Genomic DNA, 23973 nt, shown 5'->3' on the forward strand with positions numbered 1-23973 from the left:
GGGTGGAAACAGAGAGAGGGAGAGAGAGAGAGTAAGAGAAATTAGGTCAGCGATCTAAATACCAAGCACTATGCCTATGCCAAATTATACACTTCAGTGAAATCTCAGTCTCTCTTTCTATCTCACTCTTTTTGTTTTTCTTTGCTCATCCACATCCACTGTCTGTTTGTCTCTTTCTATTGCTCTCATTCTCTCTCTCTCTTCCTCCCCCTCTCTCTCTCTCCCTCCCTCCCTCTCTGTCTACCATCTTTCTTATCATCTGACTCTCGCTTCATGACTCTCTCTTTTCTCCTCCCTGTGTTACCATGCCTTTCCCTTTTTCTCACGCATACACATGCACGCGCACACACACCACACACACACACACACACATAGTACACCACACACACACACACACACACACACACAGACCACACACATACATACACACACATACACACACACACACACACACACACACACACAGAGAGACCACACACACACCACACACATACACACACACACACACACACAAACACACACACACTTTCTCTCTCTCTCTCTCTCTCTGTCTCCATCCCTCTTTCATGCATGCACAGATGCAAGCACAAATGTGCGCACACACATACACACACTGACACACATACACACAAAAGTACTCAGTCACTCACTCACACAGAAACTGTTCAACAACCCCTTTTTTCTTTTGCCTCTCCCTCCCTCCCTCCCTCTGTCTCTACCTCTCTCTGTCTCTACCTCTCTCTGGCTCTCTCTGGCCGTGGCCGGCTGTAATGTAAGGGAATGTGTTGCTGGCTCCTTAATGGCCATAAGCTGTCTTAAAGCCACTGTGTGGAAACAGAGGAATGTCAGGAGCACAGCAACGACTCAGACAGAGAGAGAGGCCAAAGGCTACGGGGGTGGAGTGGAGTGTGTGTGTGTGTGGGGGGGGGGGGGGGTAGGAGCCGCAGTGCTGGGATTGGCTGCCGCCGAGTGACATGGAAGCCAGCGAGTGAGTGAGTGAGTAAGTGAGTGAGTGAATGGCGTGGCATGTTGTAGACGGGGCATGATTGTCAGAGACGCTGAAGCCAACTCCTCCTGCTCTTTGTCCCAGCTGGAGCTGAACATGACAGCCAACGTGATTCATCATCCTGAAAGATACATGGAATACTTTAATACTGATCTCTCTCTCTCTCTCTCTCTCTCTCTCTCTCTCTCTCTCTCTCTCTCTCTCTCTCTCTCTCTCTCTCTCTCTCTGTCTCTCTCACTCTGCACAACCACATTTCCTTCTACCCCACCCTTTTACATCTGATTTTCTGTCTCTCTCGATTTCATTTTGTTCCACCATTTCCTCTCCTGCTGCAAGTCTCTCCTTCTCAGCCCATCTCATCTGTTTGCCCTTCTCTCTCTTCCTCACTTCACACCGCTGCGTTAGGAATCGCCAACGTGACAGACAAGTGAGAACATGGAAATCCTTTTATCCATTTAAAGTATCCCCTGCGGTCTATCCCCACCTTTGCTACTTTGTGACGGTCTCTCACCATCTCCCCTCCTAGCATGCACTACACACACACGCACACACACACACACACACACACACTGACACTCAGAATGTGGAGGTGCGACGGCTGGTATGAGGAGGTTATCAGAAGGAGGTCGGAGGGCGCGCTCTGAGGTCAGGTGATGGTGGTGTGGCGGGCATCATGCCCTGAGGTGTGTTAATGTGGTTGAGCTGTACACCGCGCCCCTCCCGCTCTGGGCACCAGCTCTACAGCGGCTCATTACGGAGGAGCCATATGGGGTAGAGACAAACGGGCAGTGCCACGCTAAGACTTCTCTCAAGAGTCCTCCCGATGGAGCGCCATGCTGCCTTCTCTCTTCTCAGATCCCCCCTTCTCTCTCTCTCTCTCTCTCTTTGTGTTTACTTTTCTTATGTAACAGATTTACTTTGACATGCTGGGTAAATGTTAAAAACCATGTGAAATGTCATGTTCTGTCATAGTTGTTTTATGTCATGGTTTTAAAAGACGGCAAATTTGAAAGGACCCAATAGTGGATCTCTGGGGCTCATTTGTGGTGAACACACTGCACTGTTGTCTCCCAGAGGATCGGTGGATTGGTTTGTCATCTAAATTGAGCAAATGGCTGCCTAAAAGTAAGCAGCATGTCTGCTAACAGCACCAACAAGCCTCATTAGGAGTCCTCCTCAACATCAGAGAGAGGGACATGTTGCCGTGGCCAGACGGCCAGGCTTTAGTTCTGAGATGGCGAGCTGTTCCTCGGCGCACCTGCCAATGCATTCCCCCTCAGCTCGCAGAATTGTGCCAGTGCTGTGCCAGTGACTCATCCCACGTTCTGAAAGGGTTAGCACAAAAGGGCCACTGCTGGGCTCCCTCCTTGTTCAATCTCACGTCTCGCGCGTTTTTTTCTGCCCGGGACATAATAGAATTCCTGGCTAATGGCAGGTGTCTAGCAAGGCTGCCCGAGCTGTTTGACAAAGCACAGAGCAGGATGCACACATCCAACAAATATTTCAGGTGCTCGAGCAGAACTTAACTCGAGATGAAATTCAAAAGAAAGGTCTGCACACTGCCATAAACTTTATGAATTTGATTCAGCTGGCCATGTCTTGCAGACCATGTGGCGTAACAGTGACGCATCTAACTTGATAAATCCACTTGGCAAACACTGATGTATGATTCATTATGGAATGCACAAGGACAGAAGGTAGCCATTGTACTGGCCAAAAAGTTTTGATTTGTCTGATTGCGTATTTACCTCAGATAATGGAGTATATCACGAATGACTAGTTTGTTGGTGAGGCATTGGCAGTGTTTAACGAGTGAGCGAGGCTCGAAGAGAAGCGCTTTGTTGACATAGTTAATTTGTGTGTTGTTGGTCTTGGCGTGGATGTGTTTACCATAGCAGATCTGATGTACTGTAGTGTGGGGAGCCGTGGGAGGGATGCCCTGAGAAGGAGCACTCAAGAGGCAGAGCAGCGAGGGCTGTGGACGCCCACACACCCTCATAGCTGAGGCGTTTGCGGCTGCCAGAGTGTCAATTGAGTTGACCTTGGAATTGCGTGCCTCCATCTGAAGAATGGGCTGGGTTTTTTTTGGGGGGGAGAGAACAGAGCTTTGAGGTTTTCATACCTCATAATTCTCCTGTGAGGGAAGTTTCGAAACCGTGCCTTTTTTAAGCCGTGTTTGGGATCCAGATTGTGGGGTTTCAGCACCGCACGAATACGGACGGAAGCAGCCTGTACTTTGTTGTTGTTGTCACATGTGAACATCCTCTGAAATCCACGTCCCTTGGGTATTATAAAGTAAATTGCTGATGTTTGAGAAAGAAAGTAACATCCTCTCTCTCTCTATCTCTCTCTTTCTCTATCTATCTCTCTCTTTTTCTCTCTCTCTCCCTCTATCTTCCTCTCTCTCTCTTCCTGTCCCTCTCTCCCTCAGCCTGTCCTGTGGGGTTTTTCAAGGCCACGGCGGGTTCGGCGTCGTGCACTATGTGTCCAGCCAACAGCAGGACCAGCACGGAGGCCTCTATGGTCTGTGAGTGCCGCAGTGGCTTCTACCGAGCGCCCTCGGACATCAACACCACAGCTTGCACAGGTAAGCACAGCGGACAGGGGATTACACACCACCCATTCCCACCGGGATGATGTCCTGGGATGATGGTTTGTTGTGGGATTATGTGCTGTATTATAGAATGTTTTCATTCCGACTGATGGTATGTTTGGGAGATGATGGTCCTAAGCAGCAAAGGGCTCATGCGATATGTTCTAGTATATTCTATTGGCACCATCCACGGCAGTGCACTCTGCATTTAATCCCTGACACTCCAAGCAGCTCTCCCTGAAATGTATAACGACACGCCATTTGGAACTGGCGTTTGGAATGTTGAATTCTCTGAGTGTGCTGTCCTGTGCGTGTCTTCCCCTAGCGCCCCCGTCTGCCCCCGTGTCCCTGTCCTGGGAGTACGAGAGCTCGGAGGGCGGTGTGTCGCTGCGCTGGCGCCCCCCGCAGGACATGGGTGGCCGGGGCGAGGTGTGGTACGGGGTGGTGTGCCGAATCTGCCCCTCCGCCTCGCAGTCGCCCGCCTCCATGTGCTCGTGGTGCGGCGAGACCGTCACCTACACCCCCACTCAGACCGGCCTCCGCCAGACCAAGGTCACCCTCAACAACCTGCTCACCAGAGTCACCTACCTCATACAGGTACAGCAACTACGTATAAGTATAAGTATAAGTATATACACTTTTTTGATCCTGTGAGGGAAATTCAGTCTCTGCATTTATCCCAATTCGTGAATTAGTGAACACACACAGCACGCAGTGAGGTGAGGCACACACTAAGCCAGAGCAGTGAGCTTCCTGCCCAACAGCGGCGCTCAGGGAGCAGTGAGGGGTTAAGGGGTTAGGGCACTTCAGCTGTGGACTGGTCAGGGATCAAACTGGCAACCCTCCAGTTACAAGCTCGAAGCCCTAACCAGTAGGCCACGGCTGCCCCAACTACGTTTCCCATGAGCAATGAGGGTATGTTAGTTTGGTTCAGTCGACTCTGTTATATGTCCATCACGGGCAGACAGACAAACAGACCTGATTACAATTCCCTCTGTCCCCTACCATCCGTCACAAATTGATTTAGTCTCACTACACCGACAACCCACAAAGAATATATTTAGGGAGTCAGTGTGTAAGATTGGGGTGACCTTTTACAGTTTTTTTCAATTGCTTACACACAATTTTTCAAACCGAGTTCTTTTTAACAAAATTTGAGCACAGCTATCCAAACGCCACACTCAGTTTGCGTAATTCCTAGATTATTTGCAAAATGAAACACTTCATTCAAAACATACACACTTCAGTCAAAACATACACACTTCAGTCAAAACATACACACTTCAGTCAAAACATATACACATATTTGTAAAAATGCTATTAGTTGTCATTTAACAAACACAGTCCTCAATGATCAGACACTATTGCAGCCAGTTTCACACCGCAGTGATAAATGCAAAACACATTTGTAAAAAGAAAAATTAGGAAATAGCATATGTGCTAGATTTTTGCCCAGACATTGTTATGTAAGGGATCATTTAGATGTCCAAAAAATAGTGACGAACCCACAACATTCTTCATGATTAGTTCGACATAGGGAAAGTGTACATAAATAGGTCTATAAACTTGCACTTGCACTGTACAACACTGAAGACTGCTGTAGACTGAATATTTCAAGTATTACTTTCAATACTTACAGTATTTCTAACCATAATCAGTTACAGTAATCAACCAACAAAGAAATCAATTGAACAAATAAAATCTGTAGACAAACAAAAACTACTGCATAAAGTACATACTCTTTGACTCTGAAGAGCTACTACTGCAAAAGCAACAAGACTGTATAGCACACCCGAGTGCTGCGTTTTCAATTTTGCACATGTGTGCTTACGCACCTGGTGGATGTGATCATCCAATTCGTTCATTAGTGTAGTCATTGGCAATCCGGGGCTTTGTAATGACAAGGAAGTAACCTAACAATCCTTATCTGTGTCTAAGGTGTGGAAATGTGTGTAGAGTTTTACAAATCATTGTGTGTAATGTTTTGCAAAAAGGGTGAAGCAGACATTGTGTGTAATGTTGTGCAAATCGGTGGAGGTGTTTTGCTCCTTGGAGTAAAATTTTGCTAAATGTGTGAAAGAAATTATTTTTGTGTGTAAACAATCGTAAAAAACTGTAACAGACGATGCTTATTCTGGTCTGTACAGAGTTTCAGGTAGGCTATACGTCCGGTCTGTCAGTCAACTGAGAGCACTTCTATCAATAATTAAATCCACACAGCTCTGTTGTGCAAGCATGATTTCTGTCTTCCCCTGCACTTCCACAAATCACACGCCATTCCTGAACTTAACCATCATTTATTGTTACGTCTTGCTGACTTGCAGGTGCAAGCTTTCAACGATGTGTCGTCCTTAAGCCCTTTCCCGCCCCAGTTCTCCAGCATCAATTTCACCACCAGCCAGTCAGGTGAGAGTGTGAGCCTCTAGCGGTGGCATGGGGCCCCGGCCCTGCCCTCCCCTCCCCTCCCCTCCCCTCCCCTCCCCTCTCCTCCATCTGTCTTCTGCTCCGCCCGGCCTGGCCACATGCGTCTGACTAGTTTAGCTCTGCAGCACTTTTTGTCTGGATCTGTCAAGTACCATCAGTCCTTCAGTTTCCCACTCTTTCACTCTCTCTCTCTCTCTCTCTCTCACACTCACACACACACACACACACACACACACACACACACACACTCTCTCTCTCTGTGGTGGTCTTTCTCTCCCTCTTTCCCTGTCTTTCTTTCTCTCCCTTTCTCTTCCTCTCTCTCTCCCTCTCTCTCTCTCTCTGTCTCTCTCTCCGCACCCTCCCACTTGTCTGCTCCCTAGACTCAGGTGGCTTTGGGTCACCATCTTCTGTCAACTCACATAATGGTCAAGGAAGCAGGGAATGACAGCGATGGAGGGAGGGGCCGGGGGGACTTGGCTCGCTCAGTACAACTAGATCGTTTTCACTAACTGCAGAAAAGGCCAAAGTGCAGACTTAATGTGAATTTTAAAGTAGGAGAGGTAAGCCACTAAAAGAGATGGGTCTCTGTCTCTTCCCACAAAAATCCTCTGGTGGATATAATCCTTGCTGACGTGTAATGTGTCCAACATCGGCTGATTGTCATACGTGTGACCTCTTTTTGTGGGAGGATGTGTGCGGTTTAAAGCACTGCACTTAGACATTGCTCCACTTCCAACCATATCTGTTTTTTTACAATAAAACCATGTTTTTACTCAAGAAAGATGCGACAATACCAGATTCATTGCCTTCATGACCTTAACATTTACATTTATAAGTACTTTACTTACTTATCAGACCATTTTACCTGAAGATCTCACAAGCAAGAAATAGTTTTTGCAATATAAGAATTGGCAGAGGAAAATGGAAGACTAATGGAAGACTGAAACAATCACGATTCACAATCACAATTACTGTTTCAAAGTCATTTGTAATCAAAGTCATTTGCTGATGTCCTGATGAGCTCGCTGATGAGGATGAGGAGGATGATGATGATGATGATGATCTTGTAATGGCCCTTCTGGCACATCAGTAAGTGTTGTGCTGTGTCACTCCCAAGTGCTTAATTACTAACGCTACATGTAGCTATGTTGCTGGGTGAATCTCTCTGTCTCTCTCTCTCTTTCCCTGTCTCTCTCTCTCTCTGTTAATCTCTCCCTCTCTGGTTTTATTCTGTGCGCATTCATCAGTTAAAATGTCAGATGGGTAAATGCTGGTGCAAATAATGCAAATCCACAATGAGCATTGTGGGTTACCACGCGGTAGCTTTGCTGAGTTACAGACCAGTTCCTCCGTTTAAAGTCAATGCAATATTGTGCTTCTTTTGGGCATCCATGACCAGGCGTTATGTGAGGCTACCCATTCAGAGTATCATTTCACTTTCAATCCATCATGCCCCCCATCTGTTGACCTCTTTGGCGATCGAAATCTCATCTCTCTCTCTCTCTCTCTCTGTGCCCTCGGTGTGCCCAGTCCCCTCCACCGTGCCCATGCTGCACCAGTTGAGCCGGGCGGCAGACTCCATCACGCTGTCCTGGCCGCAGCCGGACCGACCCAACGGGGACATCCTGGAGTACCAGCTCCGCTATTATGACAGGGTAAAGAAGAGCCACACAACAAGCACTGCCCACCCAGAACTCTCTGGATCTTTTCCAATAAATCCGCAAGTGCTCGGGGGAAACCACGCTGATTTTCTATTGCTATTCCTAAAGAGTATTGCTACTCCATCCATGATTCACATAAGCCCTGCTGGGTATCTGTATTTGAGACACAGCACCATCTTCCCAGAGTGTCACATTGAAATTCTAGAATTGATGTCTAGTATTGCTGGCTACTCTGACCCCTCTGACCCCTCTTCTCTCTCTCTCTCTCTCTCTCTCTCTCTCTCTCTCTCTCTCTCTCTCTCTCTCTCCCCCCATCTCTCTCTCTCTCTCAGAGCTCAGACGAGGACTCTGCTGTGAGCGTGTTCAGTGAAACCAACACGGTGACGGTGGCCTCCCTGAACCCCGGCTCCATCTACGCCTTCCAGATCCGGGCCAGGAACGAGCGCGGCTACGGCCCATACAGCCACACCATCTACTTCAGCACCCTCGCCATGGGTACGCGCAGAAAGGCTCCTCCGGATTACTGCCGTAACACACACACAATCTGGTTGGCAAATACAAGATTAAGCCAACATCACGCTTTGCCATCTGACACAGACTACTGATACAGAAATGACTGATGAAGGATATCTATTGTAATCAAACCCTTTACTTGTGCCTGTGTTCTCCTATGCATTATCCAGAGGAGCGATCAAAGCAAATCCAAAATCGGCTCCCCCTGCTGGTGGGATCGGTGATGGGCGGAGCAGCTTTCCTCCTGGTGGTGATTGCCATCGTCATCGTGTTTGTGTTCAAGAGGTAACAATGCTGTAACTCATGTAATAATCAAGAGTAAATAAAATAGTGTGTGTGAGATAAAACTGTATAATATGCCACCTCCATGTTTCAGCAAAAGGAGAGAGAGTCCATACAGTGACAGACTGCAGCGCTACATCAGCAACAGGGGTGAGTGTTTGGAGTGCGTATAAAAGCATTCCTATACAAACTGACTTACGATCATTTCTGCACATGGAATATTTATCCAGTCCCATTGCATTACCCTCTGAGGAAGTAATTCACATTGTGTTGTGGATGCAGCAGCATATAATCTGGAGCAGGGAGCCCGTTCCCCGGCTCATCTATAATGCATGGCTCCTCGGGGCACGCTTGCGTTGCGTTGAGGAGCAGGAAATGTAAAAGCCTGTGCATCAGCTCCTGGCCCGGTCCCCCGACCCCTCTTTAGGTCACCTCACACAGCTGCAGCGCTGACGCTGCCGAGCGGAGACTCTCGGGCTCCCCGCGGACCCCCGCGCTGATGTGCTGCGCTGCGCTCACTCCCCGGTGAGATCGGTGAACTCCGCTCATCCATACTGTACGTGTGTGCACTTTTCAGGGGGAGTGAAGTACTACGTGGACCCGTCCACCTATGAGGACCCCAGCGAGGCGGTCAAGGAGTTTGCCCGAGAGATAGACCCAGCGCACCTCAAGATCGAGGAAGTTATCGGTGCTGGTAAGAGTTAAGTATAGTACCATTTTTATGGCCCAAGACTGTGTCAGTGTGTATTTGTCTGTGACCCAAAACAGTACAAATATCCCAACAAAACAGTTGCGTTCAGCCTGCTTGGTGGACTCTGCGAGCAGCTGTGTAAACATCTGTGCCTCTGCTCCCCTCTCTTCCTCTCCAGCCCAGTTTGGAGAGGTGTCCCGGGGGAGGTACCGTCCGCTGGGCCGGAGGGAGGTCCTGGTGGCCGTCAAGACGCTGCGCTGGGGGGTGACGGACCGGGAGAGGGCCATGTTCCTGAGCGAGGCCGGGGTGCTGGGCCAGTTCGACCACCCCAACGTGCTGAAGCTGGAGGGGGTGGTGACGCGCTCCCCTCCGGAGAGGATCATCACCGAGTTCATGGAGAACGGCCCCCTGGACGCCTTCCTCAGGGTGAGGCCAGAGGACAGCACCTTCACTGACCGCCTTAGCAATGCACTGCATTCACTTATGCTGACCTTGGCCGGGTTTCCCGAAGAACTTCTTAGGAGCGCTCTAAGAACGTTCTAAGAATGCTCCTAAGAAGTTCATAGCACTTAAGAGCTTCTTAATGAATCTGGGAAACCCGGCCCTTAGCAGTGGACTTAAGCCTCCATTACAGCGCACATGGGGTTCTATTCTATTTCTATTTCTATATTTAACTTATTAATATTAACAAGTTTCATTTCATCTGTCCTTCTCCTGTCACTCATCCTCAAACACACCCCCTCTCCTTTCTCTCTGACCTTCCCAGGAGAATGAAGATCAGTTCAGTGTGCTTCAGCTGGTGGGCATGTTGAGAGGGGTGGGTGCGGGGATGCGTTATCTGTCGGAGAGAAACTTTGTGCACCGGGACCTCGCAGCACGTAACGTGCTGGTCAACTCCAACTTGGTGTGCAAGGTGTCGGACTTTGGTCTGTCTCGCCTGATGAGGGGCCTGGACCACAACATGCCCACGTACACCGCCTCACTGGTGAGTCCCAGGACACTGTGTACATTTGATTTGGTTTTGATTTGGTTTATTATGTTTTTTTTATCCGCAAGTAATTCATCACTTCTGAAATGCCTTCATTTGGGGATGTAGTACACATTCATCTTAAATATAAAAATAAATATTTAATACTGTTTATTAAATGCATTGTAATGCATTCAGTAGTATATTGGATTTATAGGCGTTTAAATATGGAACACATCATGTCAAAGAATCACAGTTAGGAGAGCGTGACCAACACATTTGTACAATCAAGATTCGATTTGAACTTGTGGTTCAGAACTGTGTTTGTATTGACAAAATCAATAACATGTGTTAAAAGAGGAGAGTGTGACCATTGATATTTCTAGTGAACAAGACTTATCTTTGTCATGAACTATTACAAACGATATCATCAATATGTCTTTTTCTCGTTGAAGGGGAGCAAGATTCCAGTGAGGTGGACGGCTCCGGAGGCATTCCAGCATCGGAAGTTCAGCTCGGCTAGTGACGTGTGGAGCTTTGGCGTGCTGATGTGGGAGGTGATGTCCTATGGGGAGCGGCCGTACTGGGACATGAGCAACCAAGAGGTGAGGGTCATTAGTGAGAGATGACCGTCTGTGAGAGTGACCACAGAAGCCTGGGATCCCAGAGTACTTCCCATCAGAATGACAGCATCCTCTGAGAATACTGGCGCAAGTTCCAGTTCCCTCCAAATATGGAAATGCAAGTTTAGGTGACTCCTAAAGCCAAACACAGAATACTAGGGCTCAGGACACTTCACACACAGGTCTTTTTTACAATCTTAATAGAGTTTGTTGTATTTGGAACTATTCTAGAACCAGTTTAATTTGTTATGAAACATTTCTGGCAAATGCAAAGGAGTGATTTTTGGAAAAAACACTTAGCCACGATTACACTGCAGTAATACTCAGCAATGATTAAACTAGGAGATTCCTGTCCTTTGTTAAACAGGTGAGCATGGCGACATTTCTGCAGTTCGCATTGAGAAACTTTATCAGACAAAAAGATTACAAAGTTTCGAAAGATGTCTTTGTTTCATAAAGAACAAAGGTTTACAAAAGAAACTGCTCACAAAACAGGACAGAACCGGACTTCACAGTGGTGAACATCCAACAAGCGGGCGAGGAACTGGATGAGTAAAATCAAACAAGAGCGATGGTGAATACTATGCTGTATCAACACTAAATAAAGCAGACATAATCCTCTTGATGCCATGTCTGATTTGAGTTTGAAGACGTTTCAGTTCGCTTCATTTGAATAATTCCTGCACCAAGTGACCTTTGAACTTCAGCACGCTGAAAACTTCAAACAAATTATAATGAGAAATTTGGAGATGAAAGAGAATCAGTAATGGACAGTTGAGTATTCTGAATGATGCAACCCTGGAGTCATCCTAATGAAATTTTGAAATCAAGCATCCATTCCCTCTTCCCCATGCTCCCATTAAGGATGTGTTTTGTTTCCTTGTCCTCTTTGCTGTACGTTCTCGTCCCTTCTGCTGCTTCATTGATCCCCTCTCACCGGCTCACCTTTCCTTTTCCCAGGTGATGAAGGCAGTGGTGGATCAGTATCGCCTTCCTGCCCCTCACAACTGCCCTCCGGCCCTGCATGCCCTGATGCTGCAGTGTTGGCTGGCAGACCGCCAGGACCGGCCAGGCTTCGACTCGCTCCTCTCTTCCCTGGACAGACTCATCCGGCACCCGGCCTCCCTCAAGGCTGAGCACAGCCGGTGAGCGCACCGCCAGCCCCTCTCACTCACAAACAATAACAAGCGCAATCTGAGCTCGAAGGTTCCCTTGACGGGGACAGGATTTACTATTTGTGTAGCAGATCAAGTTTAATCCACTTGTCAGTCCTCTAAATGAACATAAAATATCTTTTTTTCCCTCTAAAGTCCAACTCAGCCCCTGCTGAGTCCCACGCCCACAGACCTGTCGTCAGTAGCGACGGTTGGAGACTGGCTGTCCGCCCTCAGGATGGAGCGCTACAAAGATGAGTTTGAGAGAGCGCAACTCACAAGTCTGGAGCGAGTCAGCAGACTAACCATGGAGTAGGTTCTATATGAAATCATTCTTTTTAAATAATCAAGTGGTATTGTCTTTTTTATAATTAAAAAATGTACATATACTGTATACCTTTTAACGTGTATGGATTATAGATTACTCACTACTAGCAACGCTCTTTTCCATGTTATGCCTTCTCACATATGGGTGTTTTGTCTGTCATTGTGTCTTTCAGGGATGTGCAGGGTCTGGGAGTGAATCTTCTGGGTCACCAGAGAAAGATCGTCAAGGCCGCTCAGCAGCTAAGGACTCACCTCACACAGGGTCAGGTTGAGGTGTGAGGCAGAACTACTTCCTGTTGGAAGCATTATTGCATTATGGGAATTGAAGTCCTTGAAGTCCAAACCTGTCCAGGAGCAGGAAGGTGCACAGAAGGAGGGGATAGGGCAGTCTGAGAAGACAAAAAAAAATGTCATAGGGATGTTGTTGTTTTTTTTCAACCGTTCACCCATCTTCCTCTCCCTTCCTGAGTTGACTCCTCTTACCTCCGTCACACACACACACACACACACACACACACCCCGCTACAGACTAACACTACCTCTCCCTTCCACGTGTTTGATATCACTCGTTTTCATGGAATGAAAATTAAAAGTGATCATGGTGTTGTTCTCATTGTTTTTGAAGACAAGGGATTTTACGTCACAAATAATTGCAGAGACAATCAAAGACTGCCCATTAATGGTACTATCATTGTGGATATTATTTTCAAAATATCACTTCCTCTTGACAAAAAAATGTCAAATGTTGTAAAAAGATATTTATACGGCGACACAAAGACACAGCTTAATTGTCAAATGAGCACCCAGTGAATTACCACCAGCATGTTTGTACATTGAACTGTGAGGACCTGATGGTTGAGAGCTTTGCAGGCAAGATGCTGGGGCGTGAGTTAGTTCTATTCAAAATGTCCACTTTAAAGCTGATGTATGTCATTTATTACCCTCTACTGTCATACAATCTTTCATTTCAATGAAAAGAGTGGGAATACTGGTTACAATAACAGTAATAAAGACACAAGATGCTTAGAATGCATTGGGATACTGAGAGACACTAACCCTAATGTGCCTTTGGAGTCATGGTTAGTGTTGGTTAACATTACAGACGGCACCTTTGAAATTCCATAGGCCAGAACTACACTCCTTCTTGTGTCCTGAGCTGGACTAGAGTTGAAGCTACGTACGTACATACAGTATAAGTATTGTTAAGGTGTCCCTGAGAAATTCGTTGTTGATGACTTGATGTGCACTGAGCTTAATCCACAGTCCTTCAGCACAGCAGGTACACAGAGCACATCCTCTGTGTGTATATTGCACCAGTCACTGCCCAGTGTTCAATATGTAGCACAGACTCGGAGAAACTTAGGCATTGTGGAAATGAAACAAATCTACAGGACATTTTTATGTGATTTCATTGCCAACTTAAGTAAGAAAGGGGAAGTATTGTTCTTTGTGTACATAATATGTGTTTGTGTGTATGCGAGTGTATGTGTGTGTGTATATATGTATGTGTGTGTGTGTGTGTGTGTGTGTGTGAGTGAGTGAAAGAGAGAGTGCGTGAACTAAAGAATGAATGAATGTATAAGGTGTAATTGGTTTATAACAAGTGGGAAAAATCACTTGAAAATCTGTGCTTATCTGTTTGAGTGTTCATCACTGTCCACTATTGTGAAAATTTGTAAAATAAAACATGATTTTATTTAAACACGTGGCTCTGTTCCAGCTGCAAGATCCATCTCTGTATGTGCCAACGTCTCTTCACTGCTAGTTAAATGCTCAGTACAGTATATTCACTCGGTCAGGAAGCCTATTCTGCCATTTCTCTTTACTGGACATCCCCCCCTGACTTAAATTCTGATGCGCTCACTTTCTTCCGTGGTGTGGATCTAAACCCAATTTCCTCTTTTCCCATAAAAAAAGCCATGGGTCAGCACTCTGCCGGAGAATAATCTGTCTCGGTGATCAGCTGTCGTCAGCAGTGCAGCAACAGTCTTATAGAACGCAGAGGGCATTAGATTCTAATCCGTCATGCGGGCACAGCAGCCTGGCACATGGAGCACATCAGGGCATCAGTGTGGGTTTCTCCATCCAGGCCACGGACGGCCTCTGACACCACAGGTTATATAATACTGTTGCCCAACACCTTGTGGAGTATCATATCGCATCATTTGATAATGCTGTGCTTCATACAGTACGTGGTTCATACGCCATGCTGATTCAAATCTGTCAATTCAAGATGGTAATTGTGGAGGCCATTTTGTGCTGAGTGTTCCACATGTAGGTCAGAGCGGCTAGCGGCGTGGGATCACCCACACTTGGAAATGAGATGCATGTGCTGGAGGATTCTTCAGATATTATTCCCCCTGGCATCAAAGAGGCTGTCAGGAGGAGGCTTGTAAAGTAAAATGAGGGGATGATGCTGATACTGTATGTTTACGCTTGCCCTCTCTCTCTCTCCCTCGTGGTGTCTCTCTCTCCCCCCACCCCCACCCACCCCCTCTCTTTCTCTCTCTCTCTCTCTTTACATTTAACTCATCTCACTCACTCATCTCGTCACTACACTCAAATTGACATCTATTCTAAGCTACAATATAGAACAATATTGAGATGTATTTTCTCTGTGTGTATCCAACCATGAGTAGAAGTCCTTACAATAGTTTTTCAAACTGCAACTTCAAAATAAGCGTACAATATTTTTACACTGTTTTTATCCCAGCATGGCAAGAAAGCCAGCAGAAAAAAACAACAGAAGCTCTGACCTTACCTGCAGAATAAATAGCCCTGCTGCAGACCAACCACAAAGCCGTTATCCGTAGGATTCAGTAATCATCCAATACATATACTGTATCCTAACAGTTTAATAAACATCATGATTAATTGATGCATTTGATGAAGAATACATTGCATGATAAACTGAAGGATAAACTGATGCATATCATCACTTGAGTGTTCCCAGGATAAATTCATCCTTCAAAGGATATATCGAAATCTGGTATAGGCCTCGCCTGGCTATTACCAGACTAAGCTCAATATTTTATACTGTATGCTATATATACAGTATATCAACACTAGGTCACAGTCACATCTTTTCCTCTGTGATTCGTCATTGGTGGAATGATTCACCCAATTCTTTTCATTCAAGGACTTTGGGATCTTTAAAAAGTGTCTGAAAAATTCTGATCTGTTTTCGTTGTTTCTAACTAATAATGCGTGTGAGTGTCCGTGTCTATGTAGACACAGCTTGCGGGAGGGAGAGAAAAACAAAAATGTTTCCAATCAAAGACGGTAAATGACCGTTATTGTCCCCATAATGATGACTTGTGTCACGATGTAAACCACAACCATTTATCATGGTGTCCCACACACCTCAGAACAAAAACAGGTCAGGGACAAATGACATGGAAAACAGTTATTAAAACAAAAATACAATGCATAAGCTCATCCACCTTAGTTTGGATCATCTTACCAAGCCCTCTCTGACTACCGTGATCCCTTAACAAGCTGTTGCAGTAGCCTGTGTCTTTGTTACTAGTCTTAAACCCTTCTCTGCTAATAGCGAATACAAACTCTAATCCAGGAGTTTGTCCTTGGATTTGTCTAACATCAGTTACAACAAGTCAGATTTTCTTTGAATGAATGATTGATTTAATGCCTTTGCTCCATGACATCAAAAGCTGATGGCATGCTATAAGTCAAAGTCCTAACATTTAGGTTGCTTTCTCTTAACCATAGTGACACTTCCAAAAACATTATGTCAGTGCATGAGGAAGGGGGTGTTTTTAGATACCTGTGTCAAAGCCCCTAAGCGACTATATAATTTAGTCATGTTTACAGCTTCTCTGACAGCACGTGTTGTCATTGCTTTTTCTCTTTAAATGAGTAGCTTGAGTTTTCATCTATGCAATTACAGTATGTAGCAGGTAGCCTACCAGAACTAAGTTGTCAGTATAGACCAGAGCATATCATTTGTTTTCGTTTTCATTTAGAATTTAACCTACACACACACACGCGCGCGCGCAAATGAACCCTACTGTATATGCATTACCTTATTGCAAACATTGTGTCTCTGCAAAATGCCTTGAGCCGTGTACATGCGTTTATTTCTTAGAAAACTAGTTTTATTAGTCTCCACAAGGTGACCGACCGGTTATGCGCTTTTTGAAGACTGCGCAGTAAATTAGCGTAGACTTTTTCTGCTCTGCAACCTCAACTCTTCCACAACTAACACCACTTATCCGGACAATACTTCAACGTTTCATATCTTTGCACGTCAAAACCGCTCGGGCATACCAGTTGATGTTAGGCCTATTTAATTTCCTGAACTCGTTGGGAAAACATATTTTGCCATTTAAGATTAACTGGCGCGCTATCTATATAATTGTGAAGTGGGGAGGACGTCTGCTTTACAGCTCCTATCTAAAATCTGGCCACACAATAGATAGAGGTAAGCTCCCTCATCGAGTCTTTTGACCTGAATCGATGTTACATTCGCATCAAGGCACCTGTCAGCGATTCATGAACTGGCTTTCACTGATTATATCGAAGGCAATGTTTTAAAACGTTGTTGACACGTTGACATGTTTTATGTTGGTCATGCAGGTGCAAGCTGTGAACCATATAGAGCACTCGGCCTGGGCCATGGACAGTCTCTTAATGTCATCAAGATAAGAAAAGCTGTAGCTGTCAGCATGTTGTTCTTCAGTCGAATTATTCATTCGTAATTATTGTGTACATCTGTAATTATGTGTACATTTGTGCAAATCAATTGCATCCATATTACTTTTTTGAAATGTCACAATTATTACTTATTGTGCATGTTTGCATGTTTCTCTCTCTCTCTCTCTCTCTCTCTCTCTCTCAATTTCAATTTTCATAGAGCTTTATTGGCATGACTGTAAGTTACCATGTTGCCAATGCAGTAATTACATCAAAGAATTAGCCATTGCTATCAATAATAACAACAATTGACAACAACTCTCTCTCTCTCTCTTGTCCACTCTCTACATCATTGCACCTCCTCCTCTCCTTCTCTCCTCCCTCTTTCCTGTGGCACCTGAGCACCTGTATAAAGATTCTCACCTGAGTCACTGTCCTTCACTGCCTCCCACCACAATGCTCAGTGACCTCTTCTCCTTACAGCCTGCCTCTGGCCCTGCTAATAGTGTGCATAGTAATTAGGTGTTTGAGGACAATTGAGCCACTTTAACGGTAAGTTACTGATACTAATCAATAAAGCCATTATTTTGCAAGATTTGTCTTTGTTACAAGATGCATCAGCATAATCAGCCGTTGCCATGTCATCTATGATGAGTAATGTAATTTAAAGTAAGGTTTCCACATTGTGCCTGCTGGTTTTAAAAAGCCCAAAGTAATGTATAATGTCATTGATATATCTTTATTTGTAATGACATGTCTTTTCAAGACCAGTTTTGAAGGTGTAAACTTGTTTTTGTGTTTTTTTCTCTTTCACCCTTTTTCTCTTCCTCTCTTCGTCTCTTTTTGTTCAGTCTTTTCAATCCGATCCTCCACCTGAGGCCATGGGTCCGCCCCTTGCTCGATCGGCTCCGGGGGAGATCAACCATTGGTGGAGCCATCTGCGATTTCGCCTTCAGAACAAGAAGGGGTGGAATGAGATGCTTGATGAGACGTTTCTGCTGCAAGCTCAACAGTGGGTCCCAACTCCTGCTGTGACTAATTATTTCAGTTTCAAATGACTTCATTAGATTAGTACCTTAAGCAATAACCCTGCAGTGTCCCATCGCAATCTACTCATTTGTTTTAATTCCTTATATTAATTTTGTATTATTTGATGCACGATGCATTATTATTATTAAAATGGTGTGAAAAAAAGATAAAAAGGTGTTATAACTGACACCTTTTTGTTCTGTCTGCATTTCAGGATAAACAACATCCCTCTTTTCTTGGCCACAAAAGAGAATAATGTGGGCTGTATCAAGAAGCTCATGAGCTGTGCGTCCACTAATGTATTTGAGAGAGGTGCGCTGCTGATCACACAGCTCTTGTCCATGTATGGTCTACTGTGGCCCCGTAATATGTGTGCTGCATTTGGCATTTCTGGTGATTTGAATTATGGTATAATTTACTGCACTGTAAATCAAAACAGAGCCATCAGCAACATCTCTCTTTGTGTGTGTGCGTGTGTGTGTGTGTGTGTGTGTGTGTGTGTGTGTGTGTGTGTGTGTGTGTGTGTGTGTGTGTTTGTGTGTAACAGGTGCTCTGGGTGAGACAGCTCTTCATGTTGCTGCTCTTAGTGATAACCTGGAGGCTGCTGTAGCTCTGATGAACGAAGCACCAGAACTCATCAATGAACCCATGAACTCTGACCTTTATCAAGGTACACACAAACACAAAACACACACACACACACACACACACACACACACACACACACACACACACACACACACACACACACACACAACCCCTCTCCTCAATCCTCCCATACACACATCACACATTTAAAATAAACATGTAAATGCAGGACATGAAAGGATGTATTATCTTATTTGTAGATCAACTCATACATTCTACAGAATCTTTAGAAGTGATCACAACTGTATCTCACCTTTCTCTGAATGTGATCAGGTATGACTGCTCTTCACATCGCTGTTGTGAATCAGAATGTGAATCTGGTGCGGGAGCTGATCAGGCGAGGGGGGGATGTGGCCACACCGAGGCTCACAGGAATGTACTTCCGAAAGAGAAGAGGAGGTCTTTTATATTATGGTGAGTAAGACCGTGTGTGTGTGTGTGTGTGTGTGTCTGTACAGTATGTGTGTGTTTGAGAGAGAGAGAGACAGAGACAGAGACAGAGACAGAGACAGAGACAGAGACAGAGACAGAGAGAGTGAGAGACAGAGAGAGTGAGAGTGAGAGAGAGAGAGAGACAGAGAGAGAGAGAGAGAGAGAGAGAGAGAGATGGCTGTTGATAGCGAATGGTTTTCTTTTTGATGGTAAATACTTTGCATTTCACCCAAAACTGTGTTACAAGCTGAGCTGGCCTTTCTACCTGAACAGGTTTTCCGTTATGTCAGACTGCATGTTGGTAAACCTATGTCTTCTCTCCACTCTACAGTTCTGTCAGACTGCATGTTGGTAACCCTATGTCTTCTCTCCACTCTACAGTTATGTCAGACTGCATGTTGGTAAACATATGTCTTCTCTCCACTCTACAGGGGAGCACATTCTGGCTTTCGCCAGTTGTGTTGGAAATGAAGACATCATCAACATGTTAATTAACAACGGTGCTAACATTCGTGCTCAGGACACTCTTGGTACTCACACACCGAATTCTTTCTTCTCCTTTGTTTTCTCCTGATCTGTAAAAACGCATTACTTGTCATGATGCTTCATTACGTTTTAAGATGTTGTTGTTTACCTGACGCGCTATTCCTTTCAGGGAATACCGTACTGCACATCCTGGTCTTGCAGCCCAACCGGACCACGGCCTGTCAGGTGGTGGACCTGCTCCTGTCTCGGGATGCTGAGTTTGACCCCACGGTCCCCCTGGACATGGTGCCCAACTACAGAGGGATCACCCCCTTCAAACTGGCAGCCAAGGAAGGCAACATAGTGGTTAGTGGTTCTCTAATTAGTGTTACACATATTGTAAAGTTTATACATCAGGAACAGATGCGCGTAGCAGCACTTTTTAATCACCCCATTAAAAACTGATTAACATGTTTATAAAGTATACCGTTGAGTGCTGATTGATTTAAACACTTTATATTCATTACCTGAAGGATCCAGCACCCGTTGTACTGATAGTAAGTTGTTGAGGGTGGTGTTCCATTTTTTTATGCTGTGACATTATGAAATACCATACATTCATGATCTACACAAAGGTTACTCAAAAGGTGATACTGAATTTTTTGTATATTTTTCTAATACTCACTAACCACCAATCAGACCAAAGACCAAAGCTCAGAGAAATGCTTTAGCAGCTGAAACTGACCATTTTCAGTAATGTTTTTATAATGTTTGGTCGGCCTTCTGTATTTGGAAATGTCATTTAGTAAAAGATGGGCCTATATTTTATGTCCAACCCAGAGCACAACACTATAAGATATTGTAGGGAGGACAAGAGTGTTTATGTGTCCATCATGTGTATATTAGTTTCAGAATGTATAGAACATAGTTTCTGACAAAAGCCTTTTTAAGGTGGCCTAATGTCTCCATATTGTGGTTCTTTTTGCGACTGGTTAGGCGTTTCAACATTTTGTGAACCGCAGACGGACAGTGCAATGGAACCTGGGACCGCTGACGTCTAACTTGTATGACCTGACGGAGATCGACTCCTGGTCGGACGAGCTGTCAGTCCTGGAGCTGATTGTGGGCAGCCAGAAGCGAGAGGTGAGAGTGAGCGTCTATCACCAGGCCGCCCTGAGGGACTGTAGAGCAGCATGAGGTAGCTGTGCAGACCTGAACCTGTCCTCCTCTGTCTCTCTCAGGCCAGAAGGATTTTAGAGGTGACTCCAGTCCGGCAGCTGGTCAGTCTCAAATGGAACCTCTATGGGAAACATTACTTCAGGTAACCAGGATGATCGGGATATCACCACAGAACCAGTCATCTTTAATCGATAGTGTTCTTCTGTATGTTTGGGCTTCAAACTTGGTGATGGAAGTGCTATAACCACAGCTCTCAGAAAGATTCCTATTTACTTTTGTCATTTAGAAATGGTAGCATGGCTTAGTTTCATTTCTTTTTCCATCTCACTCATTAAACAATGAGTTCCAAGGTTGTTCAGTTGTTGTTGTCATTCTTTTTCAAGGTTGCTGCTGCTGTTCTATCTGCTCTACATAGCAATATTCACACTTTGTTGTGTGCATCGCCCTCTAAAGGACATTCCTGAGAACTACACCCTCCCAGAAAATGACAAAACTATTAAAATACCAAAGACCCTTGAGGTAATATTATAATATATAAAATATTTCATCATATATTTTTTTTTTCGTTTTCAACCATATAATCATCTTTTGTCACATTAGGAGAGTTATGTAACCTACAAAGACCGCCTGCGTTTAGCTGGAGAGATCATCAGTGTTCTCGGAGCCCTGGCCATTCTTCTTCTTGAGGTAGGCATGGGTGACTCTCTCAGTTCACTCTGAGGAATGGAGTGGGAAAATGCTAATGCATAAGCACAAACCATCAAGTGACATGACCGAGTAAACTGGAACTGAGTAAATGATAACATTATTTTGATTATTTTTGAATACTCATAGATTCCAGATATACTAAGAGTTGGAGCTAAGCGCTACTTCGGACAGACTGCACTTGGTGGCCCCTTTCATGTCATTCTGTAAGTTTCCACTAATATAGATATTTAATTCATATGAAAACATGTCACAAGACGGACGTGTTTTGGCCTATGTGCTGAAGAAGGTATAGACCAAAACACGTCCGTCTTGTGACATGTTTTCATATTAATGAAATGAGTTATAGCTTGAGAGTGTGTTTACTCTTTTGCTTTATTCAGTGTTTCCTTGTTTACGCACTCAAACCCCTATCTTTTACACGGAGTTGAGCGCACCTATATATTTCAGGCCACTGATATAAATATGAAAGACACATTGAGCTTAATCAGTGTTACTGTTTTTATTTCACTATCTGGGAGCTGTGTTATTATGATGAAATCTTTATTTGAACTTTTGGTTTCTCAACATAGGGACATCCTGAATAGATCTCTGCTCTTTTAGAGCAATACATTAACATGCTAAAGAATAAGCTTTATACAGTGATCACTTTCTTACCTCACAACAGACATACAGTATTACAGTAATAGGACAATATGGCTCTAGATGTGACACAGTGTGTGTGTGTGTGTGTGTGTGTGTGTGTGTGTGTGTGTGTGTGTGCGCTCCCTGCGTCAGGATTGGCTACGCCAGCCTGGTGGTGATCCTGTGTGTGCTGAGGGTGACGGAGACGCCGGGTGAGTCCGTGCTCATGGCCATCTGTCTGGTGCTGGGCTGGTCCAACGTCATGTACTTCGCCCGAGGCTTTCAGATGCTGGGCCCCTACGTCATCATGATACAGAAGGTAGACACAGGCAGCCAGGCGCACACAAAAATGGTCCTCTGTGTACCCGTGACCTCCACCCGACCCTCTTGTGGTCACATGAGCCAGGGAATTGTTGTGATAGCGGTTGGGGTGGAAGGTACGGTACGTTCTGGAACAAAAAAACATCTCAGGACTTCCTGTGGTTTTCTGTTCTTTTTAGATCATATTCGGGGACTTGACCAAGTTCATGTGGCTGAGTTTTATTGTGCTCATGGGATTTTCCACAGGTGAGTCATGTTGAATGTTCCATATATGAACTATACATTAGCCAACATTATACACTCTTCAAACGCTCCATATCTGCCGTCTATGCGTGACTTTCCAAATTGGCAAGGAACTTTTCCGGAGTTGCTAAATCAGTAATGCAGCATTCCTCTCTGTTGGGCCCTCCACCCGCACGCAGCCCTGTGGATGGTGTACATGACCCAGGAGCCCTTCTCCCTGCCTGCGTACAGCTCCTTCCCCATCACCCTGTTCTCCCAGTTTGAGCTGAGCGTGGGCCTCATCGACCTGCCGGTGGAGCACGAGATCCACACGCCGGCCATCGTGCACGTGCTGCACTGCTGGTTCTCCGTGGTCTCCTACATCCTGCTGCTCAACCTGCTCATCGCCATGATGAGCGACACGCACTGGCGCGTGGCCCAGGAGCGGGACGAGCTCTGGAGGACGCAGGTGAGGCAGCGGGGGGGGGGGTCAGAGCGCTAGCCAAGCCATGGCCTCTAGCATCTGCTGGATACATACGCTAGGCACAAACACATACATCAGTAAATACTGGGTTATGGGTTGATGGGGTGTGTGTGGGGGATGAGGAAATGGTGTGTGTGTGGTGGGCTGTTGAGGGCCAAAATGTCCTCCTCCTTGTTGTCCCTGTCGAGGTTGCCATGGTCATGGACACCTCAACAGGCACAGGCAAGGAGGGATCAGGAAAACACCAGTCAATGTTTTCAGAACGCTGCTGAAGTTGAAGGCTGAATACTTGATAAGTAATAGGAAGCCATTCCTCAGAGGAATATAACCCCTTTGAGCTAAGGGCGTGTGTGTGTGTGTGTGTGTCCTACCCAGGTGGTGGCCACCACCCTGATGCTGGAGAGGAGGCTGCCCCGCTGGCTGTGGCCTCGGCAGGGAGTGTGTGGGCTCCTCTATGGCCTGGGGGAGCGCTGGTTCATTAGGTACGCACAGGCTCTCACTAGAGTTCCCAGGCTTTGGCCCACACTGTTGTTCATTGTGGAAAGGTGGCATAATGATATCACAATAATACATTTCCCAACACAATACTTCCAGACTTTTGCTAAAGTATTTGGACCTTTTCAATTCTTTCCTTTCATAGTGTAAATGTGTTTTATGTCATTTGTTATTTCAGGGTGGAGGATCGCAATGATCCTTTGGTCCAAAAAATGCGCCGATACATCACTGTCTTTTCAAAGGATGGCAACCAGGACAGGGATAAAGAGGAGCCAGAAAAGAGCTCCTCAGATCTAGAGTCTGGAGAGGCCCTTACCAAACCCACACAGAGAGGCGGGGCCAACCCAAACAGGAAGTCCCTCAGGGGATGGCAGAGGATACGAGAGAGCACTTTGGGCTTTGACACAGAGAAGGAGGACGTCCATTTTGACGGACAGGACATTCAGTTTGTTTGACAGCTGATCAAGAAGAACAA

At 45.5% G+C, this 23973-nt stretch overlaps 2 protein-coding genes across 2 annotated transcripts in view; both read left to right on the top strand.

Annotated features, from left to right (window-relative positions):
- The window catches only part of ephb6 (eph receptor B6), a 33020-nt gene extending 19087 nt beyond the window's left edge, over positions 1-13933 (top strand). Inside the window, exons 6-19 of the mRNA XM_062539420.1 lie at positions 3438-3593; positions 3925-4196; positions 5924-6005; positions 7554-7678; positions 8017-8179; positions 8368-8482; positions 8574-8629; positions 9057-9173; positions 9349-9596; positions 9937-10155; positions 10593-10742; positions 11721-11905; positions 12071-12226; positions 12415-13933. Coding sequence (XP_062395404.1) covers positions 3438-3593; positions 3925-4196; positions 5924-6005; positions 7554-7678; positions 8017-8179; positions 8368-8482; positions 8574-8629; positions 9057-9173; positions 9349-9596; positions 9937-10155; positions 10593-10742; positions 11721-11905; positions 12071-12226; positions 12415-12520 — 2150 coding nt within the window. The 3' untranslated portion in view covers positions 12521-13933. The remainder of the gene's footprint in view (positions 1-3437; positions 3594-3924; positions 4197-5923; positions 6006-7553; positions 7679-8016; positions 8180-8367; positions 8483-8573; positions 8630-9056; positions 9174-9348; positions 9597-9936; positions 10156-10592; positions 10743-11720; positions 11906-12070; positions 12227-12414) is intronic.
- A 3410-nt stretch (positions 13934-17343) lies between these two features.
- On the top strand, positions 17344-23970 carry trpv6 (transient receptor potential cation channel, subfamily V, member 6). The gene is made up of 17 exons (XM_062539421.1): positions 17344-17446; positions 17746-17906; positions 18138-18235; positions 18471-18593; positions 18845-18985; positions 19435-19533; positions 19659-19834; positions 20465-20611; positions 20710-20789; positions 21031-21166; positions 21248-21334; positions 21482-21558; positions 22130-22295; positions 22477-22543; positions 22720-22988; positions 23379-23485; positions 23677-23970. The coding sequence occupies exons 2-17, from the start codon at positions 17776-17778 to the stop codon at positions 23951-23953; spliced, it is 2181 nt and encodes a 726-aa protein (XP_062395405.1). The 5' UTR covers positions 17344-17446; positions 17746-17775; the 3' UTR covers positions 23954-23970.
- Positions 23971-23973: the final 3 nt, after the last annotated feature.

Source organism: Sardina pilchardus, chromosome 6, assembly GCF_963854185.1.
Source record: "Sardina pilchardus chromosome 6, fSarPil1.1, whole genome shotgun sequence".
NCBI lineage: Eukaryota > Metazoa > Chordata > Actinopteri > Clupeiformes > Clupeidae > Sardina > Sardina pilchardus.